The sequence below is a fragment of the Panthera leo genome (assembly GCF_018350215.1).
Source record: "Panthera leo isolate Ple1 chromosome Y unlocalized genomic scaffold, P.leo_Ple1_pat1.1 chrY_random_Un_scaffold_83, whole genome shotgun sequence".
NCBI lineage: Eukaryota > Metazoa > Chordata > Mammalia > Carnivora > Felidae > Panthera > Panthera leo.
Genome location: NW_024962237.1, coordinates 6032 through 16792, shown reverse-complemented (window position 1 = coordinate 16792; position 10761 = coordinate 6032). Strand labels below are relative to the sequence as shown.

Genomic DNA, 10761 nt, shown 5'->3' with positions numbered 1-10761 from the left:
ATCCTTACATTACTAACAGTGATATGCTTGAATTTCTTAGAAATTCTTAGAAAATACCCTTGGTCAAAGCATTGGAATCCAGTTAAAACTCGGAAAGGTGTGGGATTCAGAATACCCACGATTGCAAATTGGTATTGAGAATACCAACTATTGCAACAACTTTCCACACATATTCGATCTTTCGTCCGGAAAGAGTGGCAGTCAAAAAAGGAAAGAAAGAAAGAAAATGACGGCTGGAGGAGTCGGAGGTGGGTGAACAGCAAGGAAATTCTAGCTTTATTACACAAGAAGCATGGAACCAAATTCCTTTGGAGGGGGTGGGGGTGGAAGTCTGACGACTTCAGACCAATGAGGGAACAAGAGAGCACATGGATCTGCCCCTACAGTCCTGGAGACATCTCAATCTGGGGTTAGGAAGAAAGGGGACCTCCCTTGCGGTCCAGGGGTCTCCTCCCTCCGCAGACCCGGTGCTGGGAGGCAGCAGAGGGCACACCTGCCCCGGAGTCCCAAAAGGCGGCGCCGCATCCCTGGGGCGCTGGCCTGGACCGTCTGGTGCTTCTTCGCCCATAAAGTGCACTAGGGGACGCGATTCCTGCTGTCCCTGGTTCATCCCTCCAGGCACAACCCGTCCCGGGGCTGAGAGGTCGCGCGGCGGTGGCCTGCATCTCACGCCCAGGCACTGGGAAGCGGCGGAGTCTCACCACGGGTTCCAGGTTCACTCCCAGGACTTGGCGCGCCTGGCGCCGCGCTTCTGCCAGGCTGCTCTCGACCCACACGTCGCCGACTACGCGGATGGTGGGGAAGGTGGTCAACGTCGGGGTGGCCGCCCTCCCACTCTCCTCCAGGGTGCGGCCCCTGGAGCAGGGCCCGGGTGCCGCGGGCTTACGGGGGCTGCTGTCCTCGCGGGACGGTGGCGGCGGGGGCGGCACCTTCCTCTGGCCGACCGCCACCTTGCGGGCTCCGTGGCGCCTCCGCCTGGCAGCTGGCCGGCGCGTCTGGAGGCGGGCCTCGGGGGGCTGGTGCCGGGGGTCCGGGACCAGGGCCAGGAGGGAGGAGAGTAGCCGAAGACGTCCTTGCTGCGCAGGATGTGGGGGGAGAACTGGTGCTTGAGGCTGCAGAGGTAGCTCCAGAGCTCCGCGTCTGAGCTCATGAACTCCGTGCTGCCGGGCAGGAATAGCTTGAAAGCGTCGATCAGCGCCTTGGTGCTGTTGGCCAGCGACAGTCGCGACGGTTGCCACCGCATGTACACCACCTTCTCCTCAGGCGCCTCCAGCGCGGCCCCTCCTGCAGCGCTAGAGGCTCCTCCCCCGGCGGCCGGGGCCAGGGCCTCCCCGGGCCGGCGCCGCCTCCTCTTCATGCTGCTCAGGATGTGAGGCCGCTAGGGGCCGCCCGCGCTTGCCAGGTCTCGCGGCCGCCGCAGGGCCCTGATGAATTTCCTACCATGAAGCCAAATCAGGCGGCAGGCTGTGAGAGTTACACCGCAGTTGCTAGGAGGAGACCAGGCGCTTTGTGAGGTCACAATGTCTGCATATCTTATCACGGTGGGCTGCCCAAAGCTGCCTTAGGTTTGGCTGTGTTTAAGATTATGCCCTTGAGAAAGACCTGTACCTAATCTTACCTGAGAAGGCCCATAATTCTTCACGAGTTCAAGAGGGTTGTCTTAGAGGTGAATGCACGGGTGCTTCAGCCTCCATTAATTCCATCTAACATGAAATGACACTTAGCGGTGGACAGTACACACACCTTGCAATCAAACACGACTCTAAGAGGGTTTTAGCTAATTAAATGCCTTGTCATGCAACGCACTGAAAGCCAAATTGAAATAACTACTCTACCCTTTCAAAGAATACCGATATACTGTGCCTTGCTTAGGGTTCCATACGTGTGTTGCTACAGCTCACAGTTCAGGAAGCTGTTCTTCACAGCAGCAGCAAACAGTTTGCCTAGTTAGTATCCATGCTCACTTTCATGCAGCCTAGGGAAGACCGAGTCATTGTGTGCTTAAGAGCAAAGCGTCAACGAATTCTGTGTGAGTGGCCAGTAGGGCATTCAGTGCCACTAAAACCTATTCACTACCTACCAATTCATGATATTTCAGGTAAGTCATACACAAAGTAGTAAGAGACCGTATGGGATTCCAAGGGTAGAAAACGTGTTACACCGTCCGTGTAAGTGCTTTTGAAAGCAGCCAGCATAGTCCATCCATCATCACCACATACACAATTCATTCACAAAATACTACAAGGACCACCTACCATGATCAAGTGAAATACACTTCCGCATGAAAGGACGACTCCAAACTATGTGAATCACTAAGAGTGATAAGTCATGGTAACAATCAGAAGAGAAACTTGCCAAGGTCAACGTGATACATGTGACAGGCCTCTGTCTTTATTCAGCTCCTTTTCTTAAACACACAAACAAAACTTTCATCTACGCAGCTTAAGCTACTACTACCTCACGCTCATAAAGTGCTGAAAATGGAAAGCTATCCTCATATTCAGTAAGAGCAACCCCTGAATTTTTTTTTATTAAATGTAATTTATTTTCAAATTGGTTTCCACGCAACACCCAGTGTTCATCCCAACAGGTGCCCTCCTCAATGCCCGTCACCCACTTTCCCCTCTCCCCAACCCCACGTCAACCCTCAGTCTGCTTTCAGTATTGAAGAGTCTCTTATGGTTTGCCTCCCTCCCTCTCTATAACTTTTTCCCCCCATCACCTCCCCCATGGTCTTCTGCTGAGTTTCTCCGGATCCACACATGGATGAAAACATATGGTATCTGTCTTTCTCTGCCTGACTTATTTCACGTAGCATAATACCCCCCAGTTCCATCCACGTTGCCACAAATGGCCAGATTTCATTCTTTCTCATGGCCAAGTAGTATTCCATTGTATATACATAAACCACAACTTCTTTATCCACTTGTCAGTTGATGGACAGCTAGGCTCTTTCCATAGTTGGCTGTTGTTGAAAGTAGTGCTATAAACATTGGGGTACATGTGCCCCTATGTCTCAGCACTCCTGTACCCCTTGGTAAATTCCTAGCAGTGCTATTGCTGGGTCTTCGGGTAGATCATTTTTTAATGATTTGAGGAACCTCCACACTGTTTTCCAGAGCGTCTGCACCAGGTTGCATTCCCACCAACAGTGCAAGAGGGTTCCTGTTTCTCCACATCCTCAACAGCATCCATAGTCTTCTAATTTGCTCATTGTAGCCACTCTGACTGGCATGAGGTGGGATCTCAGTGTGGTTTTGATTTGGATTTCCCTGACGAGGAGTGCTGTTGAGCATCTTTTCATGTGTCTCTTGACAATCTGGATGTCTTTTTTAGAACAGTGTCTGTTCAAGTCTTCTGCCCGTTTCTTCACTGGATTATTTGTTTCCCAGGTATGGAGTTGGTGAGTTCTTTTGATAGGTTTTGGATACTCACCAATTATCCAGTATGACTTTTGCACACATCTTTTCCCATTCGGTCAGTTGCCTTTTAGTTTTGTTGATTGTTTCCTTCACTGTGGAGAAGATTTTTATTTCAATTAGGTCCCGATGGTTCATTTTTGCTTTTAGTTCCCTTGCCTCTGGAGATGTGTCAACTAAGAACTTGCTGACGCTGAGGCCAAAAACGATTTTTCCTGCTTTCTCCTCAAGGGTTTGATGGTTTCCTGTCTCACATTCATGTCCTTCATTCATTGTGAGTTTATTTTTGTGAGTGGTGTAAGAAAGTGGTCTAGTTTCATTCTTCTGCATGTTGCTGTCCACTTCTCTCAGCACCATTTGTTAAAGAGACTGTCTTTTTATCCATTGGATATTCTTTCCTGCTCTGTCAAAGATTAGTTGGCCATAGGTATGTGGGTCCAATTCTGGGGTCTCTATTCTATGCCATTAAGTCTATGTATTTGTTTCTGTACCAATACCATGCTGTCTTGATGGTTATAGCTTTGTGGTAGTGGCTAAAGTCTGGCATTGTGGTGCCTCTCACTTTGGTTTTCTTCTTCAATATTACTTTGGCTATTCAGGGTCTTTTGTGTTTCCATACACATTTTATGATTGCTTGTTCCAGCTTGGAGAAGAATGCCGGTGCAATGTGATTGGGGCTGCATATAATGTGAGGACTGCGTTGGGTCGTATTGACATGTCGTCAATATTTATTCTTCCAATCCACGAGCATGGGAGGTTTTTCGCTTTCTCTGTATCTTCTTCAATTTCCTTCACAAGCTTTCTATATTTTTCAGTATACAGATCTTTACATCTTTGGTTAGGTTTATTCCTAGGTATTTTTTGACTCTTGGAGCATTGTAAATTGGCAAGGTTTTCTTCCTTTTCGTGGCCGAATAATATTCCACTTTGAGTGTGTGTGTGTGTGTGTGTGTGTGTGTGTGTTGTGAGGTGTGTGAGTGTGTGTGTAATGCTTGAGAGCGAGAGAGAGAGAGACAGAGAGACAGAGAGACAGAGAGAATGTGTGTCTGCCTGTGGAGCATATTTTCTTCATCTACTCATGCATTTATAGGCACTTAGATTGCTTCCATGTCTTGACTATTGTGAATAATGCTGCAACGAATATGGGGTGCAGATATCTCTTCCAGATAGTGATTCTGTTTCCTTTGGGTATATACCCAGAAGTCGAATTTCTGGATCATGTGGAAATACTATTTTTAACTTTCTGAGGAAACTCCATGTTGTACTGGTAATGGCTCCATGGTAACAGCTGTACCAATCTATATTTCCACCAGTAGTGCACGAGGGGTCTTCCCATTTCTCTACACCTTTGCCAACACTCGTTATCTCTTGTAATTTTGATGATGGTCTGTCTACTCAGTGTGAGGTGATATCTCATTGTGGTTTCCCACGATGTGCATTTCCCTGATGTTTAGTGGTAGTGACCACTGTTTTATGCATCTGTTGGTTATTTGCAAGGCTTCTTTGTAACAATATCTATTCAGGTCCTTTGCCCATTTTTAAAGGGGATGTTGATGATGAGGATGATGAGGATTTTGCTATTGGGTTGTATGAGTTTCTGAAATATTTTGGATATTAACCCCTTATTTGGGACATGGTTTTGCAACTATTTTCTCCCATTCTGTACGTTGCCTTTTCATTTTGCTGATCATTTCTATTGCTGTGCAGAAACTTTTTAGTTTGATATGGTGCCGCTTTTTTAAATTTTTTGCTTTTGTTGCTTATGCTTTTGGTGTCACATGCAAAATAGCCTTGCCAAGACCAATGTCAAGGAGCTTTTTCTCTTATGTTTTCTTCTAGGAGTTTATGGTTTCAGATCTTAAACTGAAGTCTTTGTAATCTATTTCCAGCTACTTTTTGTGAATGGGATAAGATAGGAATCCTAACTTCATTCTTTTGCATGAAAATATCCGGTTTTCTCAATACCATTTATTGAAGATGCTATCTTTCTCCATTGAGTATTCTTTGCTCCATTGTCACATATTATTACTTGACAGTATATGCATGGGTCTATTCTTAGACTCTCAATTCTTTTTTTTTTTCCTTGGAGTTTATTTATTTATTTTAAGACAGAGGAAGCACGAATTGGGGAGGGGAAGAGAGAGAGGGAGAGTGAGGGGAGAATCCCAAAGAGGCCCCACAACACTGTCAGTACAGAGCCCAGTGCATGGCTCAAACTTACAAAACCCGAGCTGATCGTGACCCAAGACGAAACCAAGAGTCAGGCGCTTAACCGACTGAGCCACTCAGGCACCCCATGGGCTCTCAGTTCTGTTCTGTTGGTCTATGTGTCTGATTTTGTTTTGTTTTTGTTTTGCCAGTATGATACCGTTTTGATTACTATAGCTTTGTAACAGTTTGAAATACGGAAGTGTGATGACTCCATTTTTTTTTTTCCTTTCTCAAAATTGCTTTGGCTTTCTGGGTGTTTGTGATTCTATGTGAATTTAGGATTGTTTTCTTTATTTCTGTGAAAAATGTCATTGGAATTTTGGTAGGAATATCAGTGAATCTGCACATTGTTTTTAACTACTATGGGCACTAACAATATTCTTCCCATCCATGAACATGGGCTATCTTTCCATTTCTTCACGTTTTCTTCAGTCTCTTTCACCAATATCTTATAGTTTCCAGTACACAGATCTTTCACCTCTTTGGTTAAATTTATTGCTAAGTACTTTATTGTGTTTGATCCTATTATAAATGGGATTATTTTCTTTTTCAGACACATTGTTGTTAGTGTATAAAAATGTAATTGATTTTTGTGTGTCAATTTCGTAATCCTTCAACTTTACTGAATTTAGTTTGAAGAGATTTTTGATGGAGTCTTCAGGGTTTCCTATAGGTAAGATGATGTTATCTGAGAGACAAACTATCTTCTGATTTATAAACATTGTATTTCTTTTTCTTGACTAATTGCTCTGGCTAGGATTTCAGTACTAGGTTTAATGTAAGCATCTTTGTCTTGTTCCTGATCTTACGGAAAAGCTTTCAGCTTTTCACCATTGTATGATGTTAGATGTGGGTTTATCATATATGGCTTTTATTTCGATGAAGTTCATCCCCTCCAAATCTAATTTGTTGAGAGTTTTTATCATGAAAGCGATGTTTGAATCTTGTCAAATGCTTCATCTGTGTCTGTTGAGATGAGCATATGGCTTTTATCCTTTATCCTGTTAATACAGTGTAACACCTTTGTCGATTTGTACATAGCGAACCATCGTTGTCTCCCAAGGATAATCCCCACTTGATCTTGGTGTATGGCTGAGAAGGGCTGGCCATTTCAAGGTACACAGCTGGGACTGAGGTCTATGGGCCTCTTAGCCAGTGCAGATATGGGTGTAACTTCTCCCAGAGACCTTGACGTATGGGACTGGTGACAGGAGAGATGGCAGATGGCGTGATAGCTGAGCCTGCAGGGGCATATACCTGTTTCTGGGTATATAGTTGAGACTGCAGTCAGTGAGTCAGCAACCTGGCTATGGGCCTCCATTCTCAAAATAGCGCTTGGACGGCATAGGGTTTCAGAATTTCCTACCTGGATCCCAAAGCTCCCAGAAAAGCACTGTTGTCTGTGGATAGATGCCAGGTTTTTATTGCTGAGCGGGGGGGGGGGGTGGGGGGGTGTGGATATGAACAGGGGACCTCCTGTGCTACCATCTTGCTGATGTCATTCTCTCAGCCTGGTTTTTAAGAGTCAGCACTGGCAAGCCCTAGATAAGCATGCTAAGGGAAGTTTAGAGGCAACTTCAGATAGATGTGGTTACTTCCCAGAATTCAGGAGGTTCTGTGAGCAAAGACCAGGCTTCATAACTTGTGTTTGTCATGAATATAACACAAGTGGCTCCTAACTGCTCCATTTTTTAGGACTCACTAACTCCCATTATTATCCAGCTGACAACAGAAGGACCTGTTTCTTGTTTGACCACAGAGGCCAATCTTTACTAGATCAGGCTTCAGGAAGGAAATAGACCACAAACTGGCAAAACAGAAGAATCAACAGAGATATTGTCCAGAGAGCGGCACATCGAGGAACCCCTGGGCTAGTGATAATGGAAGAACCATTTCCATCCCAGGACCTGAAGGAGTGGGGGAGGGGGCAGTTTTACAGGGCTCCATGGAGGAGAGCTGTAGGCAGCCACGGCAGAAAGTGAGAGCTTCAGAAGGGAGGACGAAGCCAGCTTGCAACCGTGGAGCAGAGCGGAAACCAGAGGAATAAGTAACTCACAACCATTCTTCCTCTTCAGCTGGGCTCTCTCGTACATGGACCAAAGCCAGCTACCAGCCCCTCTGTACTTACAGCACCTCCCCAGCAACTTTCTCAGCCAGCATCTGATGGTTCCAGGGAAAGTCCCAGGGAAGCTTTGCATTGGCCAGGATTGAGCCAGTAGGAGACCACATTCTGAGTGGCTAAGTCTGGTGTGCAAAGAGGCTTCAGGCTAGAAAGAGAAGTTCTAATGCCAGAAGAATGAAGACAGGGAAGGGAACCGAGGGGGATTATATCCATTGACATCCACTGTACTTGTTCTTCTCAGACAGACCAATGCTCTGCCCTCCACACATCAGCAGCATTTTGCAATTACATTCTCCGGAAGGGGTTAAGGTCCTCCTCTGTTTCCTTAAAGTGGGATTTAAATCAGGCTCCTTTCATGTTTATCAAAACTTCACGGAAAGCTTGGGAGGGACCAAAGTTGAAAGAAGGCTGTGATCTGAAGCCAGGTCCACCATAGCCGCGGGTCCCTGCTAGATGTGCTTCTCTTTAACCCTCAACCTGATACCATGTTTCTGCATCCAGTGCACCAGTCCCAGGACCCACCTCTTGCCTGCCATCAACCGCAGCATTTTGGGGATCAGCAGAAAGAATGCTGCCGCCCGCTTCCCCCTAGCCCCCCACACAAAGTCCTAGACTCCTCTCCCACATTTACACTCCCAGCTCAAAGGTGAGTTCCATGCACAGCAGTGACACACTTCACATTATCACGCAAGGCTATTTCACATCTCCTTAGTTAGAACCTCTCCATTCCCAAATAGGGGTTTGACTTCTCCTTTGTAAAATCAAAGGGCTCATTGAAAATGCTTTGGTTTGTTTTGTTTTTTGGAAATAAAGAGCAGTCTTCCTATTCCAAAGATGGTTCAGAAAATTGCTGAGAGATTTAAAATAGCAGCATGTCCCCACTCCCACCCATCAAGTATTAAAAAAATATGAGGGTCTAGACTCAGAGTATCCAATTTACACAAGGATACATTAACAATCAAAATGCTTTATTGCAAAAATCTGCTTCCTGCTGGGAAAAGTTGACCTGCCATGTGTCAAGGGGGAAAATTCTAGAGAGACACCACAATTTTCCCTATGAAGACTAGGGAATCATAGCTGGACCTCAGGGAGCTACAGGTCAGGAGCTCTGTCAGTTTGGCAAAATGCATTCTTTTTTCCTCTACCCACATCTGGAGCTACCTTGTAATCAGTCCCTCCTGAGTCCCGTTCTCATGTTTTCTTTTCTTTTTTTGTTTTTAAGGTTTCTAATAGATGAGTTCTCTGCCACCCCCAGCCAAGTCCTTGCAGCTTCCATAATCACAGAGGTAGGAGATGAAAACAGAGGAGATTTTGTTCTGAGGTTGGGCGTGCATCTCTGGCAGTAGGGGACATTTTGCCCAACAGAGATTTAATTGCTACCTTTGCATTCTGAAGATAATGCTACTCCATTATCTGTTATTGTTATAAACATTTTATGATTTTAAAGAAAATCTTTCCTCTTCTTTTTTTTTAATGTGCCTATGCTCAGATTTCCTTGTTGTCACTTTTATTTGGGGAATGTTTACAACTTCCTCTGGAACTGCTGATTGTCAGTGAGGAAACCAATTGAGATCAATATGGGCGTGAAGTATTGATCTACAAGTGGGGGCAATCCGTGGTACAGACCTCCAGGTGCTACCATGTCAATGCAGTGGCCCCCCCACCCCAACTCCCGATTCCTCCCCAAGATGCCAGGACATCCAGCCTGCCTCCTGTCAAAGCCGCACAGTGCCAGCGTCTGATTGTCCCCATTTCTGGGTTATGCCGAGCACACTGGGAGGCTGTGATGCTTTCAGCAAGGGGATGGGCCTGCTTCAAACCATTTCAGAAGTTCCTCCTGGGTCCCTGCTCTTTGTGCACAGCCATAGGTCCCAGTAGACAGCCAAAGAACTCTCTGATGAGCACTCTTTGTTGGAGAGTTATTGACTTTCTATTCATGATACTGAGCGCAGGTCCAGTGAGCAACTAAGTGTAAGGCAGAGACCGATTCTAAGGTGCTTCCCAGGCCCCAAGCATGTGGTCGCCATCTCTGTAGGGACCCAGGGAGGGGGCAGTGGGTGTGCTCGAATGTGGGCGAGCCGTGGGTGCAGGGTGGGCGTGAGAAGGAACATTGGATGCATGCGGCCACCTTGAGGGGGTGGGAGGAGCAGCCAAGTCTTCTATCCAGGCAGGTCTTTCTTTTTAATCATGTATTGAGCACCTAGATACACCGGGTACCATTCTAGTATCAAGGCTACAAATGCAGCAGGGATTCATCAGGTTCCCAACTGTGAAGTGCACGGAATACCTAACACCCTTACTTTCTGGCCATCAAAGGAATGAACAAGCTGAGCCTTCATCCTTCCTGGTGAGAGGAAAATTCAGCCACACTTGTTCTTGGGGGTCAGCTTCTGTCAGGGTTTTGGAGAACTTCCCTTGTTGGAGGCTGTAGCCAGGCGTGGGGGACACTGCTCTGGCCACTGGTCACTAGGCCAGAGTGCTTGCGTCCCAGCATGAAGGTTCATGCTGTTTTATGCCCGTCCTGGACCGCAAGAGTCTTTGGCCAAGAGGTCTGCGGTGTGAAGCAGGCGTACTGCACAGGTGTGCCCCTAAGATACAGCCAAGGCTGGGGCTGCTTCCAGAGCCCCCCTAGTCCCCTCCTCCCTGCCTTTCTGCTCCCAGAAGACACTTCTTTTCCTTTTTCCTGCAAATTCAATTCCATTTAAGCTTCTCCACCTCATCTTGTATTCTCCCTGCTCTCTGCCACTTCTAACACTTGCTGAGGTCTTCCCTGCCCCGAGCCTTTGAACCTGCTATTTCTTTCTGTCATCAGTGCTGTTTTCCTTGGTTTAGCTCTGCCCTCCTAATTCTGATCTCATCTCAATATGATTTTCCAAAGGGCTTCCCTGGTCACTTGATTTTCATAGCCTTCAGTCATTGTCACTTCCTATCAGGCATGCTGTTGGCTTCTCTTTTATAAAGGACACTGCCATCTTACTGTTTTAAACTTACTTCTTTGTTACAAGTCAG

General features: G+C 46.4%; 1 protein-coding gene across 1 annotated transcript; it reads right to left on the bottom strand.

Moving 5' to 3' along the window:
• Positions 1 to 296: 296 nt before the first annotated feature.
• Positions 297 to 1375, bottom strand: LOC122212873 (coiled-coil domain-containing protein 71L-like). The gene is given in 2 exon segments (XM_042926849.1): positions 297 to 1055; positions 1058 to 1375. Coding segments are annotated over 2 exon segments (945 nt in total). The 5' UTR covers positions 1358 to 1375; the 3' UTR covers positions 297 to 410.
• Positions 1376 to 10761: the final 9386 nt, after the last annotated feature.